The sequence below is a fragment of the Falco rusticolus genome, chromosome 4 (assembly GCF_015220075.1).
Source record: "Falco rusticolus isolate bFalRus1 chromosome 4, bFalRus1.pri, whole genome shotgun sequence".
NCBI lineage: Eukaryota > Metazoa > Chordata > Aves > Falconiformes > Falconidae > Falco > Falco rusticolus.
The window spans coordinates 37734160-37751048 of record NC_051190.1 but is presented as its reverse complement, the minus strand read 5'-3'; the positions used below and the strand labels follow the sequence as shown (position 1 = coordinate 37751048).

The 16889-nt window shown below is 64.3% G+C and overlaps 2 protein-coding genes across 3 annotated transcripts; both read left to right on the top strand.

Moving 5' to 3' along the window:
* The first annotated feature begins 4440 nt into the window (after window positions 1-4440).
* METRN (meteorin, glial cell differentiation regulator) lies at window positions 4441-8015 on the top strand. The gene is made up of 4 exons (XM_037386016.1): window positions 4441-4694; window positions 5753-6174; window positions 6357-6416; window positions 6750-8015. Exons 1-4 carry the CDS (start codon window positions 4609-4611, stop codon window positions 7064-7066), a joined length of 885 nt encoding a protein of 294 aa, XP_037241913.1. The 5' UTR covers window positions 4441-4608; the 3' UTR covers window positions 7067-8015.
* A 6000-nt stretch (window positions 8016-14015) lies between these two features.
* Window positions 14016-16764, top strand: ANTKMT (adenine nucleotide translocase lysine methyltransferase). Of its 2 annotated transcripts, XM_037386024.1 has the most exons (5): window positions 14016-14210; window positions 14282-14386; window positions 14885-15025; window positions 15594-15644; window positions 16267-16764. In XM_037386024.1, the coding sequence occupies exons 1-5, from the start codon at window positions 14028-14030 to the stop codon at window positions 16444-16446; spliced, it is 660 nt and encodes a 219-aa protein (XP_037241921.1). In that variant the 5' UTR covers window positions 14016-14027; the 3' UTR covers window positions 16447-16764. The 2 variants fall into 2 exon arrangements, with proteins under 2 accessions (XP_037241921.1, XP_037241922.1); XM_037386025.1 differs by lacking the exon at window positions 14282-14386.
* Window positions 16765-16889: the final 125 nt, after the last annotated feature.

Sequence of the window (16889 nt, the reverse complement as noted above, 5' to 3'; positions counted from 1 at the left end):
GTCCCTGAGCCTCCCTGGTCCACAGGGCCTGTGCCTCCCAAGTGCCAGGAGGGTGGTGGCTGGTGTCCCCATGCTCCGGCCAGGGCAGTGCTCCAGCCAGGGCAGAAAACAAAAACAAGAGCGAAGCAACACTGCTCCTCCACAACTCATCTTTATGCAAACTGCCAGCACCCCATTGGCCTCCACTGCCCTCCCATCCCCACTGCCATGGGGGTGCTGAAGGGTTGCACCCCCACACCCAGCATCTCCCCGTGGTGACGGGACCCTGGGTCGAGCATCACTGGTCCAGCCGGACCACGGGTGCCCAAGCTGGACCGCAGTGCGCCGGGTGCTGTCGCCGCGGCAACCGCCGTCGCCTAGCACCGGCTGTCTCCCGGTAACCCGTCGCCTAGCAATGGGGGATTTTTCACAGCTCGGGATGAAGAGTTGAAAGTTATTTTTAGCCCGGGCTGCGAATCAATAGGCAGCTCCATTCGCCGCCCCGCAGGATGCACGCGCGGGAGCCTTGCTGCGGCGGCGCAGGGAAGGGGCTACCGAGGGGAGCGGGGTGGCCTGGCCAGCCTGGGGTCATCACCCCGGCACAGCCCCCAGGGACCCCCAGGGCTCAGCTCCCTTTGTGCTGACCTCTGGCCTCTCTGAGCCATACCAATGGCCTGTGTAGGGCTCAGATCCCCCGGGCCACCCCTGCCAAGGATCTGACACCCCCCATGGCTCCCCCCACTCCAGGCCACATGGGGGTGAGGGTGGGTGAGGGCAAGGCCCAGCTGTGGGGACTCTCAGGTTTCTGTGGGGCCGTGGGGATGATCACACTGCTGTGGGGACCATTAGCTTGCTGTGGGGACCCTCATCTCACTGTGGGGACCCCCATCCAGCTGCTGGGAGGCTTATCCTGCCATGGGGACCTCTTCCCATGAGTGTGGACCCCCACCATGCTATGGGGATCCTGACCATGCCATGGGGATCCCCACCTTGCCATGGGGACCTCCACTTTGCCACGGGGACCTCCACCTTGCCATAGGGATCCTGACCTTGCCATGGGGACTCCCATCTTGACAAGCGGACCCCTCCTTGCCCTGGGAAATCCTGCCTTGCTGTGGGGACCCTTGTCCTGTGGCGTGCCATCCCCCCTGCCCTGAGCCTCCCTGAGCTCCCCCGGCCTCTCCAAGGGCTCGTGCCTGCCCTCAGGGGCACCGGCCTGGGGGTCTGGGGGCTTGGGGGCACTGGGAGGGGATGGAGCCCCTTGGGCACCTGGGTCCTGCGGGAAAGGGCTGTGGCTGTCCCAGCACACACAGCCCCGCAGCTGACCGGGGGGTGAGGTGAGGCTCCTTTGGGGTCTGGGCTGGGGGGGGAGCTCTGCAGGCAGCTGTGGGAAGAGACTGGGGACCCCTGGTACCCCAGCAGCCCTACGAGGTCCAAGCTCCCCTTTGGCCTCCCCAGGAGGGTTTCTGCCCCCAGGCACGGGGCCCAGCCTGCAGCATCCCTGCCCTTGGCCCCCCCACATCGCAGGGTGGAGGGTGCCCAGAGCCACCCCGCGGGGACCCTTTGCTGCCCCGGGGACCTGCCGGGGGCTGGGGGGGCCCTGCCCGGGGAACCTGGGAGGACGCGGCAGGGAGAGAGGGGCAGCAAAAAGCCCAAAGGGGGCAGCCGGGGCCCCCCGCCGTGGAGCCCCGAGGTGCCCCGTGGGTGGCCCCGGCCCCCCGGCTGTGACAGGCAGCGGGGGCCCCAGCCGCAGCTCGGTCCCAGCTCCGGGGCCCGCTCGGGGCAGCCCCGGCCCGTCAGAGCGGCTCCGGAGGGGACCACGGCCGCGCCGGGGGGCTGCCAGGGCCCCTCCTACCGAGCGGGGTTGAGGGAGCTGGGGGCGCTCCGCCTGCAGCCCCCCCTTGCAGCCCGTCGGTGCGAAGGCCACCTGCCCCAGCGGCGGGGGGGGCGGCCGGCAGGGGCGGGGAGGGGGCGGCAGCGCTGCTCCGGGCGGGGGCTGGGGCAGCACCGTTCTGCGGTGGAGCCGGGGTGCAGGGGGTGCCCGGGGCTGCGGCAGCCCGGCCTGGGGCGGGAGATGTCCCTGGCCGGGGCAGGGCTGGGACCGGGTGGTCTTTGAAGGTGCCGTTCGGTGAGTCGATGCTCTGCTCCGCTGCGGGACTTGGCCCCCCCACTCCTCCGGGATCCCCCAGGCGAGCGGGGGGCCGGTTCCCACCCGCGGGGCGGCGGGCGGAGCAGCCGCCGTGCCCGTGGTCACCAGAGGGCACTGCGAGCCCGAGCATCCCGGCCCGGGGGGGCACCGGGCCCGAGCCGAGAGCCCGGAGCAGCCCGGGGCCCGCGGCTTCCCCTGCTCCCCGACTCGGGCAGCTCCCGGGGGGCTGCCGGTCCCCCCAGCCCCAGCGGGGCACCCTCACTGTGGCAGCCGGGACGAGGGCGGTCACGTCCAGGGGACGCAGCCCCGAGCTGCAGGGCACGGCGGGCAGCCCGCGGCCCCGGCATGGCTCCGGTGAAGCCCGGAGATGCTCTGAGCCACCGGCTGGAGGAGCGAACTGGGGGGTGCTGGGGGGCTTAGTCCGGTCCCAGGGCAGCCCCAGCTGCGGTGGCTGCTCCTCAGGGCTCCTGACGGCCGTGTCCCAGGGCAGGGGTGCCCCTGGCCCAGTGGATGGGGGCCATGGCCAGCCCTTCGGCTGGCCGGTGCCAGGTTTCTTCCATAACACCCGGTGAAGGTGTTTCAGGGTGCTGCCCACCCAGGCTGTGGCGGAGGACGGGGTGCAGACTGACGCCAGGGTGGTGGGGTGGTGGCAAGGCAGCCTCACTGCCTGTGGGGATGGTGACACTGGACTCTGGCCTGTGACCAGCCACATCCCACCTCCCCACACCCTGGGGTGTCCCAAGGGAAGGTCCCCCCAAGGTGCTGAGCACCCACCGGGCAGGGGATTGGTCTTCGTGGGGTGATGTCTTTGCCTGGGAACACCAGTAGCTGGTGGCATCGGTGTCACCCACCTCTGGTGCCACCCCACCTCTGATGCAACCTTGCCTCTGGGGACGTGGTGTCGGCTGTTTGTGGGCTCCCTGGGGGGTCCCATACCAAGCTCAGAGCTCAGCCTGCCCCGCTTCCCCATGGTGGCACAAGGTCTGGCCCCAGGACCGTGTACCCCCACACAGGGGGTCACTGTGACTGGCTTCATGCACATGGCCAGAGCCTCGAGCCCCAGCCACCCTCCTGCAAACCAGCCTCAGCCAGTGGGCACAAAGCCCCCCACCCCTGCACCCCCACCCTGACACCTCCATCCTGACCTGCTCCCCCTTAACCCGCAGCCCCTCCGGCCCCTCATTTTCCACGGATTCCAGCATCTTGACTTCTTTCAGCATCATTTCATGGCTGGAGGGCTGCGAATCCCCCTCTCCTCTGCCTGTCCCCCCCGCCCCGGCCCCCTCCCCTTCCCCTTTCCCCTTTTTCTTTCCACCATCCAAATTTACAATCCCTCATTTCCATTCTGCTCCACCCTCTCTCCGGGGACTTTGTTCCTGGCCTGTATCATCCCATCCCAATTGTTCCGTGTTTATTTCAAACATTTTGGCGGGCTGTCACTGGATGGAAACTTAATTAATTGTGGGGTTTGTGGTGCTGGCACAATAGTGGCTGAAGGGGGGGGACACACGACATAAAATCCAGAGAGGCAGTGGAGGGGGGGGAGAATGAGGGTTCGGGTGTGCGTGACCCCCACGCCAGGCCTGCTTTCTGCTTCCCCTGGCTCCGCAGTGCCCCTGTGAGGAGCGGGGGGGCTGCTGGGGGGCTGTGGTTTATATGGGGGTTGTGTAACTTTTGGGGTACACAGTTCTGGAGGGGTGCTTAAACCGGTGAGGGGCTGTAGTCTGGGGTGTGCATGGCCTGGGATGTGCATAGCTTATGGTGTGCATGGACTGGGGGGTGCGTCACTTGGGGTGCCTGTAGCCTGGGATGCCGGTAGCCTAAGGTGTGTGTAACTTGGGGTATGCATGGCTTGGGGTGTGCACAACCTGGGGTGTGCACAACTTGGGGTGTGCATGGCTTGGAGTGTGCATAACTCGAGGTGTGCATGGCTTGGGGTGCCTGCGGTCCTTGGTGTGTATGGTGCCGGGTGTACATAGCTTGTGGTGTGCGTTACTTGGGGTGTGCGTACCCTGGGGTGCACACAAGTCGGGGTGTGCACAGCTCGGGGCGCACATAGGCCGGGGTGCACATACCCCGGGGTACCCGCCGCCGGGCTGCGCAGGGCCCTGCACCGCTGGGGATGCACCCAGCCGGGTCAGCCCAGGCCCCCCCGCCGCTGCCAGCGCCCGGCCCGTGCCGCCCCATCCCGGGGAGCCCTGGTGGGGCGGGGGGGCAGAACGGCCACCGGGAGCCGCGGGGAGGGGAGCGGGGGGAGCGAGCCGGGGATGCCCGGAGCGCGCGCTGCCGGTGTCCCCGGCGGGGGGGTGGGGGGGTGAGGGGGGGGGTGGGGGTCCGGCTCCGCCCCGGCGCCGCCAATTGGCGGAAAGTTCGGGGCGCGGCGCGGGGTGGCGGCCCCGCTCCCTGCGGCCGGCCCCGGTGCGGGCAGCGCTGCGGGCAGGGCCGGGCCGGGCCGCCCCGGGGCCGCCGCGGGCGCGGCCATGTGGGCGCTGCGGGCGCTGTGCCTGGCCGGGCTGGGCGCCGCGCTCGGGGGGGGCTCGGCCGATCAGTGCAGCTGGAGGGGCAGGTAGGCACCGGCACGGCGGGGCACACGCGGGTCCCCGGCTCAGCATCCCCCGCGTCGCACTTCCCCGGGGAGCTCCCGCCGCCCGCGCACGGCTGGGGGGGCTGCCCGCTGCCCCCCCCCCCCTCCCCCCCTCCCCCGCTCCGGGCAGGCGGCCGTCTCCTGCATCCGTGGGGCAGGGTCATGGGTGGGATGCTGAGATGTCCGCCTGCCTCAGTTTCCCCAGTGCTGGGGGCGGCTGCCCAACCCCCCGAGGGATGCTGATCCCTGAGGTCCCCGCTTGCGCGCCCCTTCCCTGAGGCCCCCCCCTCCCCCCCCCCCCCCCCCCCCGAAAGGCAGCTCTGCGGGCGGTGGGGCCCCTCGGCAGGGCCCGGAGCGCCGCTGGCCGCGGCGGGGAAAGCGCCGAGCTCCGGAACAAAGAGCCGGGGCCCGGCAGGAGGGGCTGCGGCACGGCCCACGCGGGGGGCCCGGGGGGCCACGGGGCCAGGCAGCCACGGGCAGCGTGGCCGGGACAAAGCACCCCCCCGGCTGCCCCCGCTGCCCCCGCCTGGCTTTCCCGCGTGTCGTCCGTCCGCCACCCCCCCCCCCCACCGCCCCGCAAACGCAGCGGGCAGGACGCGGCTCCGGGCACCGTTTACACGCAAGCCCGAGTTCCACGAGTGTGTGTGCGTGTCGGGGTGTCGTCCCCCCCCCAGCACCAACTGGGGATCCCCCGAAGTGGGAGCGTGCAAGGGAACAGGTGACCTCAAGGCCATGGGCACCCTGGTTGGGGTGCCGTGGGAGCCCACCCTGGGTGTGAGGGGGGCTGTGCTGCTGTGCCCTCGCCCACCAGCCCATCTGGGAAAGTGCTGGGAAACAGGAGCACCCCCTGAACGATGCACTTGCACCCCAAGTCCGAGGCGTCGAGGGTTTGGTGCTATTCCTCCCCGTGTTCATCCTGCATGGCTCCGTGGAGGTGCTGCTCGGGAGTGCCGGGTGGCTGCTGTGCTGGGGGGAACATGGGCTGGGGGGGTCCCCGTCACCCGGGGGTCCCGGCTGATGGGCGCTGCTGTGCCTCGCAGCGGGCTGTCGCAGGAGGCTGGCAGCGTGGAGCAGCTCTCCCTGCACTGCGCCGAGGGCTCGCTGGAATGGCTGTACCCCACAGGGGCCCTTCGCCTCCGCCTGGCCCCTCGCCTGCCCCCCACCAGCGCCGCCATCAAGGGCAGGAGCCCCCAGCATGTCACCGCCTGCGTCAAACCTGCTGGCACCTTCCGAGGGGCTCAGCTCTACCTGGAGAGGGAGGGGGTGCTGGAGCTGCTGCTGCCAGAGGCCCCCCGGCCCCGCGTCCGCTGCTTCAGCTGGCTGCCCCAGGAGAAGGTGGCTCTCTTCCTGCAGGCCACCCCGCACCTCGACATCAGCCGCCGCATTGCCGCCTTCCGCTACGAGCTACGGGGGGACTGGCTGGCCCGCCCGGCACTGCCTGCTGCCAGCCTCACCGGAGAAGGTGAGTGCCGAGCGTCCCAGGTCAGCTTGCCTCAGTTTCCCCGGGGCTGCCACCATCTACCTTGCCAGGCTGTCCCCAGTGTGCATGGAGGTGAGGGGATGGAGGGGCTGGACCCGGGGGGTCCCCCACCAAGGCCAGGCACCGGGAGCCACCATGGTGACGGGTGTGCTTGGCCATTACAGGAGCGTGCCGGCCGTGCAATGACACCGAGATCTTGATGGCCATTTGCACTAGTGACTTTGGTGAGTGCAGTCCCTCCGGGTGCTGGGGGAGTTCCTGGAACTACCAGGGGAGGGAAGGAAACTCAAAGGGGGGGGGCAACAGCCCCGCAGGCAGTCCTGGCCTCCCCTTCCTAGTCTTGGGGTGAGACCACCAGTGTCACACAGAGGCTGCTGCAGGATGGGAATGGGGATGGGGATGGGAACAGGAATGGGGATGGGAACAGGAACAGGTTTGGGGATGAGGATGGGAGTGGAGATCATGGGGGTGGGGATGGGAACAGGGATGGGAAGAAGGATGGGGATGGGGATGGGGACAGGGACAGACTGACACCTCTCCCTGCCTTCCTCCCACAGTAATCCGTGGCAGCATCTGGAGCGTCTCCAACGATGTGGAGCTGCAGGAATCCATCATTGGGGTGAGCGCCTCCCGCATCCACCGCCAAAAGTTCCCCCTCTTCCAGGCAGGGGGGAGGCCAGGACGGCCGGCGGGCAGCATCCGCACCCCACTGCGCTGCGGGGTCAAGCCCGGCCCTGGCACCTTCCTCTTCACGGGGTGGCTGCATTTCGGCGAAGCCTGGCTGAGCTGTGCGCCCCGCTATAGGGACTTCCAGCGCATCTATGAGGGGGCGCAGCGCACGCGCCAGAACCCCTGTGAGTTCCCTGTGGACTGAGTGGCTTGGGGAGGGCAGCCCAGCCCCGCGGGTGCTGGGGGGCTGGGGTCCCGCGGGCAGTGAGAGCATCCCTGGGGGGACGCAGGGGCGGCGTGCTGGCAGGGATGGTGCCCAGAGAGAGTGTGGCACTGCGATCCTCGCTGTGTAGCCAGGCTCCGGCAGCACCCGCCACCGGGCTGGTGGGGTCCCAGGAAAATCCTGCCAGAAGGGAAGGGATTTTCCCAGGGCGCACTTGCCCATGGCCCCCAGGGACATGCCCAGGTGAGGGGTGCAGTGGCATGGGGCAGTGGGTTGGGGGCTCCCAGGGGACCGGGGTGCTGCACGCTCGGGGTGTGCATGCTCAGGGGATGCTGTGGGGTACGGTGGGACCAGCATGATGGGGGCAGCCACCCCCACCCACCGAGAGGGCTCGGCAGCAGGTGGCCGTGGCAGTAGGTGGCTGTAGTGGCAGGGCCAGGGGCACAGTGGGCATGGTGGGGTGTGGAAGGGCCAGGAGGTGGATTTGCAAAGTCAGGGGTGTAAGGGGGTGTGGGGCAGCAGCGAGCCTTGCGCTGGCCCTGCCTGCAACGCGGGGCACAGGCAGGAGCCACAGGGCGGATGCCAAGGAAGAGGAGTGAGGCCGAAGGGAGCGAGGGGATGGCAAGGTGAGAGGAAGACTGGTGCAGGGAGCAGAGGTGTCCCTGGTACAGCCAGAGCAGGACCAAAGCACCGATGCAGGAAGATGCCACTGGAGCAGGGAGAGGTCGGGCTGTGCCACCCGCCACCGCTAGCCTGAGGCTGTGGCCTCGGGGCAGCTGCCATGTCCGGCTGTGCTGGGTGGCTGGCGATGGGGCACGCCGCGCCAGCCAGGGAGAATTTTTGACCGTGGGGGTGGGGGGCATTGTATGTGCACTAAAGTTATAACAATACCAAATTTGTGACTTTTTTTATAAACTGAGCTGTATTTGTAGCATGTGTGTGGGCATCTCCTTTCTTTAAAAAGCTGAGCAGGATGTTTACCAGCAGGTGCTGCAGGCAAGTGCCGGTGCCGGTGTGTGCCATGGTGCAAAACCCTGAACCCTGCCTCCCTCTGTGCCAGCTCCAACTACTGACCCTGCCTCCTGCGGGACTGGGAACAGCCCTGCAATTTATTTTTATATATATAAAGAAATGCGTTGCTATTTCTCGGTGCTGCATCCCTGGTGTCCCTCGGGGTGGGTCACCTTGGGGTTCCTCTCCCTGGGTATCACCAAGTGAACGAGGCCCCGGGTGGTGGCCCCGTGCCGGGTGGGTGACCCTGCTGGTGGAGCTGCTGTCAGGACCGATTCTCGTCAGAGCCACCGGCCACAAGGCCTCATTGTGCCGGGCTGTGAGGCACCGGTTTCCCAGCCCTGCCCGCTGCTGCCCCACCGCTGCCCCCCTCCACGGGGGCTCCAGCCTCTGGCTCCAGCTCCTCCAGGCTGCACAGGCATCCCCGGATGGTGGTGAGGGGCATGGGGCCCCCAGCTGGGCATGGGACATGGGATCCCCAGCCAGGGACCCTTCCTCCCCATCAGTGGTGCCCACAGGGGCTCAGTGCTGCAAAAGCTCAGCCCCTGAGTGCCTCCCCAGCCCCCCCTGAGCCCCCAAACCACCCAAGCCGGGGTCACGGTACACATCAGCTTGTGCTTTAATATTTTTTCGGTATTCTCACAATAACGCCTTTTCAAATACCTCCAGCCAGGCTGAACCGCCAGGTATTTGGCACCCTGCTGACCATAATGTGCTTTTCCTTGCCAAGAAACCATTTCCAAAGAGTGCTGTTGGCTTTGTAGTTTAATGAAATATATCTCTCTGTGTGTGTATGTATGTGTGTGTGTGTATAAAATGATCTGGTTGTGGTAAGACCCTGCCTGTGAGCTCACAGCTGCGAGCCTTCCCGGTGGGTTTGATACACAACACATGCTTCCCCTTGAGAAGAGTTTGATGCTTATTTTATGCTTTACTGCCAAAGGGCTGGTGCTCATTTTGGGGCCAGGCTGGGCCCAAGGGCAGGATCTGGCCCTGGGGGAGACTGATGCTCCACGCCAGGCTCTCCAGGATGCCAGCATCCCCCTGGATTTGGCGACAGGCAGGAGCTAAGCAAGGCAGGGGGAAGGGGGAAGGAGTGGGAAACCCAGTGGAGGAGGAAAAATGAGGCTGAAAAAGCAATAAATGAGGTGCAAAGGGAATTGTGCTGCCCACGGCATCCTCTGTATGCACTGGGGGTAAACCACGGCTGCTCTGGCCCCACCGCAATCTAGCGCATTCCTCTTGGCTAAATTACAGCATTTAATGCGCCAAGCATCCGGCAGCTTTCTGTCCAGCAGCAGAATCTTGTTTTTCTTGAAATCTGTTTATTTGGCCAAACCAACTCACTCTGCTGTGGCGGAAAGGGTGGTTATTCTGCTCATTCTCTGCTACAGAGTTTTTTGTGCTGTTTTCGGTGCCCTCTGCCCTGTGTCAGGTTGGGTCGGCCGCCCTCGCTTCCCGAGGCTGCTGGCTCCTGTGGTGGCTGGGCCCCAGCCAGGGCACAAATGCTTCCTACAGCACCATCCCACAGGGGGACCAGGCAGCCGGTGCCTCAGTTTCCCGACTGTAGGATGGGGACAACAGCATTTCCTCACTGCTTGTAGCTGCCATGGATGGGGCAGCATCCTGTGGCCCCATCGTCCCCATCTCCCTGGGGCTGGTCATCTGAGCAATTCCCCAAAAGCAGAGTCCGACCCCAGCCAAGCCAAATTCCTGCCTGGCCTCTTGGCATGGAGCACAGCCATGGAGAGTAAAAACACGAGACAAACTTCATCCCAATTGATATTTTCTCCTCAGGATGGAAAATGTGGGAGGCAGTGCAGTGGCGGGCAGGGGGAGCAGGCTGGGGACCACAGTGTGCCGAGGGCTGCTTTGGGCAGACCCGATGGGAGCTGGGCATCTCTGGAGGGGCAGCTGGAGCCCAGCCAGGCTTGGAGAGAAGGCTGGTGATGGTGAGGGGCTGCAGCAGCACCCTGTGAGCCCCGAGAAAGGTCCCTCTGCGGGCATCGCGATGCCCACCTGGCATGGCTGCCTGCAGCATCCCGAGGGACCGCCCAGCCAGACCTGCTCCAAAAGCCCCCCACTCATCCACCCACCCCCTTTGAGGGTGGGGTTGGGGATGCCATGGGGAGCAGCTCCCCAAAAACAGCTCCCTCGGTGGAAATGTGCCCAGGGCTCCTCATCCCATGGGATCAGTCCCATCATGGCCCCAGGCATCTGGCTGGGGGAGGACACACATCCCAGCCCAAGGACCCTCCAAGGACCGTGGAGCCCTTTGGTCACGCTCCCGATGGGTGTCCACAGTGGGAGAGCAAACCGGCGAGCAGCGGTGCTGGCAGAGTGTCCCTGGTCCCTGTCTCCATCGCACAAAGGGACCCGCCATTTCCCGCCATTCCCCCCCAGCCCTTCTCCCCCCTCTCCTGCCCCCTTCGCCCTCCTCCTTCCCAGCCGCCGGATAAAAGCCCGAATGTGTGAATCGCGGGGCACAAAAGCAAGGCACAAAGGCTGCCGGCCCCGCTCAGCCCTCCTTGCAGCCCCCCGCCCCGAGCGGGGACCTGCGAGCTTTGCGTCTGCCCTGGCGATGTCTGGGCAGCCTGCCTGCCCTGCCTGCCCTACCTGCATTGCCTGCCTCGCCTGCTCTGCCCGCAGGACCCTAGAGCCCAGGAGGTGGTATGGGGCAGGGGGATGCCCCTGGGACCAGGGGTCCTCGGTAGTGTCAGGAAGATGCCCCTGGGGTTCGGAGATGCCCCGTAGAGTCAGGATGATGTCCCTGGGACTAGAGGATGCCACATAAGCTCAGGATGAAGCCCCTGCGGTTTGGAGATGCCCCATAGGGTCAGGATGATGCCTCTGGGACCAGGGGGTATCCCATAAGCTCAGAATGGCGCCCTTGGCGTTTAGGCTTGTCCCATGGTGTCAGGATGATGCCCTGGGGCCAGGGGACAAGCAGCAGCAGGTAGGATGGGACAGTTTGGGCATCCGCATTGGGCAGCAGAGAAGGGACCAGAGGGCACAGCCCAAGCCCTGGGCAGGACGCAGTGAGCTCTATGCCACAGCCCTCGGCAAGAGGAAAAGCAAGAGCCTGGTGACCCCAAGGACACCAACACCCCCCAACCCTGCCACCCCTTGGGGAGCTATGCCTCAAAGCCTGCCATGAGGGTCTGCTTCCAGCCCCCTGCTTTAGCCAGGCCAAAGCCAAGCCAGCATCATCCCTGTGCCGGGGAGGGATGCTCGGTGCTGGAGCAGGACCCTGGCCTGCAGCGGGGCCCCTGCAGCCCCTCACCCCAGCTCTCCCTGGTCAAACGCGCCTGCGCCCGGCAGGCCAGGCTGCCGACAGCTGGCGGGAAGGAGCTTTCCCAGCGCATAGCGACAAATTCCTGGCGGTCAGGGCTGCTTTGCAGCCGCCACGGTCCCGGCGGGGGGAAGCTGCCCTGGAAAGAGACGGATTACAAGCTCTTTGGCTCTGGCAGCGCATCCCAACTGGTCCCCTCGCATGGCCACCTGCTCGGCCCGGCACCCAGAGATGCTGCCTGACACCCCAGGGCTGGGGCAGAAGGGGATGCTGTCACCCCCCTCCTCGCTAGCCCTGGCCAAGTCCTGGGGGCCCAGCAAGGAGGGCTCAGCCCTGCCTGGGAATTGCTTCGTTAATTAATTTGCTCTGCAAGCATTACGGGGGCCCTTGGGCTGCCCCAGGGACCAGCTCATCCCCATGGAACATCCTCCTGCTCTGCAGCAGCGGCCCCCTGGCCCCCCTCTTCCTCCAGCTCCTATTTCTCCTGATTTTCTGCTCCCTCTCAGCCTTAACTGGCTCCACCTGCCAGTGAGCACCAGAAAATCGGAGCAATCCCCGTGGCCCCCGATTTGGTTGCAGCCGCACTGGACCCTTTACGGCAGGGTGGGGAGGGGAACAGCCCTGGACAGTATTTCTGGGCTGTACGAAGGGTGTAGGGGTGGCTTTTCCTCCCCGGTGGAGCCCCTTGGCTGCTCCAGGGCGTGAGTTAATGGGGTCTGGTTGTCGTTAAGCGCCCCAAGCTGCACGCCTTGGTTTGAGGGTAGAGCACGCGTGTGCATGCATGTGGGTGTGTGTGCATCCTTATTCCAAGGGCAGAATGTTTGATTCCCACAAATAAGGGTGAGCTTGGAGCAGGAACACGTGCTGGCCTTTGGCAGCAACTCCTGTGGTTGCTGCCTGCTTTGGCTCGTCAGCAAAGAGGGTCTCCAGGCAGGCCAGTGCCAGCAGCTGCCGGCCGTGCCATCCCCAGGGCCAGGGAGGTGGGACTCCTGCTCCCCTGTGCCTCAAAGCCGTTCCCATTCTGGTGCTGCCCATAGGGTTTATCTCCTCTGTCCGCAATCACGCGTGGGCAGTTGATCACGTCCCCTGGGATGCCAGCGCATGCCACCAGGCTGGTCACCCTGTGGCAAGGGCACAGGGCACCACTGGCCATTGCACGGACCCCCAGGGCCACCCCCCAAGCTCTCAGGGGACACCCCAATACGGTGCTGGAGGGGGAGGCCTGCAAATACTGACCCAAAGGCCAAGGGGGCAGCAGGGGAGGAAGGCTGCAGCTGTGGAATCCCAGGCGAGATGATGATGTGGCAGCAAGTGCCAGGGCGGGCAGGGAAGCTGCCTGCCCTTTGTGTGCTCCCCTAATTGAGCTGGTTTTGTTCCCGGGTTTGGTTTGTTTTGTGGGGGTTTTTATTAATTGCGGGTGGGCAGGGGCTGCCCTGGCTGCCCGCCCCCCCCCCTCCCCGGCCCCCTGCTTCCCACAGCCTGGAATTTTCCCACAGTTGCTGCTCCCTCGCAGCAGGAAACCCACTGCCTGGGGCACGCACAGCCGCCAACAACTGCGCACAGCCACGCACAACCACACATGCGTGTGAACAACTCTGCACAGCCTTGCGCAGCCCTAACTGCCGTGCACAGCTGTGCACAACTGCACACAGCCGTGCTCAACCATGCACAGCCACACACAACTGTGCACAGCTGCACAAAACTGCATGGCTGTGCACAACCACGGACAGCAACATACAGCCATGCACAGCCATGCACAGCCATGCACAACCATGCACTGTCACACCGAACCATGCACAGGTGTGCACAGCTGTTCACAACTGCACACAACTGTGCATAGCTATGCATAACCATAAACAATTTTGTACAACCACACACAACCATGCAGAACTGCACGCTGCCCTGCACAGCTGTGTACAACTGCACACAACCATGCTCATCTGTGCACAATCATGCACAACTGTTCACAGCTGTGTACAGCTGCACAGAACTGCACAGTTGCATAGAGCCATACAACCACGCACAACCATGCATAACTGCATGGGACCATGCACAGCAATGCACAACTGCATGCAGTTTCACGGGACCATACACAACCATGCACAATGGCACAGGACCATGCACAGCCATGCACATTGGTGCAGGACCGTGCACAACCGTGCATGGCCACACACAGCCATGCACGATGGCACAGGACCTTGCACAGTCATGCACAGCCATGCACAACAGCACAGGACCTTGCACAGCCATGCATGATGGCACAGGACCCTGCTCAGGTGTGCACAGCTGTGCACAACTGCACGGGACCGTGTACAGCCATGCATAGCCACACACAGCCGTGCCCAGTGGCACAGGACAGCACACAGCCACGCACGACCATGTGCACCCACACAGAACCGTGCAGAGCGGCACAGGACCGTGCGCACCCACGCAGAACCACACGGAGGGCACAGAACCGCGCAGAGCGGCGCGCAGCGGCCCGTGCTCGCGCAGCAGCAGCCGGTGCCGGTGCCGGTGCCGGAGCCGGTGCCAGTGCCCCGCAGCCCGCGGCGCGGGCGGGGCAGCCGCAGATCCTGGGCCCGGCAGCACCGGAGCTACCCCCGGCGGCGGCGGAAGGCGGAGCCGCCCCTTCCGGCAGCCATGGAGCCGGGGGAGCCGGGAGAGCCTGGGGAGCCGGGGGAGCCGGCGCGGCGGCTGCGCGACGGGGATGCGCTGGGCGGGCGGGGGCTGCTGGAGCTGGCGGTGGCTAGCGGAGTGGCCGCCTGGGCCACCTGGGCCGCCTTGCTGATGCCCGGCTTCCGCCGGGTCCCCCTGCGGCTCCAGGTACCGCCGCTGTCCCCCGCCCCTCCCCGGCCCGGCGCCCCCCGCCCCCCTGACCGGCCCGCTCCCCCCAGGTGCCCTACCAGCCCTCTGGCCCCCAGCAAGTGGCGAATGCCCTGGCCCTGCTGCGGGGCCGCTCGGGGAAGACGGTGGATCTGGGATCGGGAGACGGACGGCTTGTAAGGGCGGGCAGGGGGGTGCTGGGGGCTGCCCCGGGATGGGCGAAGGGCAGGGAGGGGGGGCTGGACTCACCAGGGGGTGGGTGGGAGCCCCCCAGGCAGCTGCTGCCCCGCTCCTGGCTGTGGTTTCTGATGGCCCTCCTGGTATGGTCCTGGACCATCCTAGCTGGCCCTAGACAGCCCTTGGTGGCCATAGATGATCCTAGCTGGCCCTAGACAACCCTAGGTGGCCCTAGGCAGTCCTAGATAGCCCTAGCTGGCCCTAGACGGTCTCCAATGGCATCGCACACAGCGAGCAGGGTGGGAATGACTGCTCTAGGATGAAAGAGCCTTTGCATCTGGAAGGTGCTGAGGTCTGAGGTCACCCTGCCTGTGAGCCAGCGGCAGGGAGCAAGTGGAGCTGGGCAACAGCCCCTTGCCCCCCAAATTGTCCCCCAAACTCGACACAGAGGTTCATTTTAGTTGCAACTCTCTCTCTCTCTCTTCCCCCCCCCCCAGGTGGTAGAGGCTTATAAGCAAGGTCTCAGACCAGCCGTTGGCTATGAGCTCAATCCCTGGCTGCTGTGTCTCTCCAACTACCGGGCCTGGAAGGCTGGGTACCACGGGAAGGTTTCCTTCCTGAAGGAAGATCTGTGGAAGGTAACAGTGTCCCAAGGGTCTCGCTGTGCTCAGCACTAGCTGTAGCTGGAGCAGGGCCAGGGCTTGGTCTGCAGCTTCAGACAGGCTTTGCTGATGGGTCCTTGCTCCTTCCCAAACCCACACTGCTTCCAGGAGGTGGAAAAAACATCCTCCTTTCCAGGGGAACACCAGCCTGGGCACCTGTGGCTGGCTGCTGGATTTGCAGGCAGCAGCACTCCTTCTTGGAGCAGATTCAAAAAGAGGGTTTAGGTGCTGCTGACACATGGTGGCCTTCAGAGCTGTGCTGCTAAGGCTGGCGTTGGGTACTTGCAGCCTGATTGGAGAAAACCCAGCAGGGAATGTGGTTCTGGGATGGTGCTGGAGGCAGCTGTTTTTGCAAGAAGCACTGTTTTCACACCCAGCTCCCAGTCACACCAACACATCCCTATCCCACACGTTATGGGGCATCTTTTGCTTTCTCCAAGGTTCAGAAGATCACCCTCAAGGCATTCTGCCACTTGGAACAGTTCCCCCCAGATTCCACCTCTTCCTGTTGCTTCTTTCATTCCCCTTTTCCTTCTCTTTTAAGGTGAATCTTTCTGATTGCTACAATGTGATCGTGTTCCTGGCCCCCAGTGTGGTAAGTCAGTCCCTTGCACCCCACCTGTTCAGAGTGAGCTTGAAGGAGGGTTTTCTTGGAAAAGAGAGATAATCTGGGACAGCGGCAAAGACTGAAAAATAAAGCAAAGTAGGCATTGCTGTGAGTGAGCAGATTGGTGCTCCGCACCACTCGAATTTATAGAATCATAGAATTGTTTAGGTTGGAAAAGACCTTTAAAATCATTGAGTCCAACCGTTAACCCAGCACTGCCAAGCCCACCACTAATCTGTGTCCTTAAATGCCACATCTACATGTCTTTTAAATACCTCCAGGAATGGTGACTCCACCACCTCCCTGGGAAGCCTGTTCCAGTGCTTGATATCCCTTTCGGTGAAGAAATTTTTTCCTAATACCAAATCTAAGCCTCCCTTGGTGCATCCTGAGGCTGTTTCCTCTCATCCTATCGCTCGTTACTTGGTCCTAGTCCCAACCATACACAGGGCTAGTACCAGCCCTACATTTCGGAAGCATCTGTGGTTGATGCTGCCTGCTTGGGACCCACCAGCTGTGCCGAGAAGCTGCCCTGTGGTCCTTGGTGGCACTGCCACTATGTGACTGTTCCCTAAGGCCACTTGGCCCTTGGCTATCTTTCTCTCTCCAGAAACCTCCTCTAGCCACCAAGCTCCTTGCAGAACTCCCTGATGAAGCCCGAGTGGTGGCTGGACGCTTCCCCTTCCCCTCCTGGACCCCTACCAACACCCTTGGGCAGGGGCTGGAGCAAGTCTGGGCCTATGACATGAAGGAGGTGCGGCGAGCAGCACAGAGGGGAAGCCCAGTCTAATAGCAGCCTCATTAAGCCTGGCGTGAAGGGTCAGCAGCGGCAGGGGTCAGAGCCTCCCCAGCCCTTGGGCTCAGCTCAGGACAGCAGCAAGAGGGCTGCTTGGCCAGGCTTTTTCACAGGAACTTGCAGGATGGCAGTCCCTCGGTTTTCCGAGGAGTGGGCAGTTTGGGGGAAGCAAGGGAGGTGGAAGTCAGACCTAGAAATCCTGGAATTATTGCAGGATTTAAGGGCTAAAGCTCCAGTGCCTCTTTCTGTACATTTGCTACTTTATTTCTAGCTCATTTTTCAAAATAAACATTTTGTCGGTTCTTCCCTTGAGACGTTTGCTTTGCCTTTGAGCTGCAAGGGTGCTCCTGGAGCCAGAGTGGCTGCTGCTCCTGGCCTTGGGATTTGCTCTGCTGTCCTTTTGAAGGCAGCTCAGGAGGGAGTTTGTCCAGCTCACC

Coding starts and splice junctions, on each gene's coding strand:
- ANTKMT (XM_037386024.1), top strand. CDS start 14,028: ATGGAGCCGGGGGAGCCGGGAGAGCCTGGGGAGCCGGGGGAGCCGGCG. Junction 14,211..14,281: donor GGGTCCCCCTGCGGCTCCAG/GTACCGCCGCTG, acceptor CGCTCCCCCCAG/GTGCCCTACCAGCCCTCTGG. Junction 14,387..14,884: donor GATCGGGAGACGGACGGCTT/GTAAGGGCGGGC, acceptor CCCCCCCCCCAG/GTGGTAGAGGCTTATAAGCA.
- METRN (XM_037386016.1), top strand. CDS start 4,609: ATGTGGGCGCTGCGGGCGCTGTGCCTGGCCGGGCTGGGCGCCGCGCTC. Junction 4,695..5,752: donor CAGTGCAGCTGGAGGGGCAG/GTAGGCACCGGC, acceptor TGTGCCTCGCAG/CGGGCTGTCGCAGGAGGCTG. Junction 6,175..6,356: donor TGCCAGCCTCACCGGAGAAG/GTGAGTGCCGAG, acceptor TGGCCATTACAG/GAGCGTGCCGGCCGTGCAAT.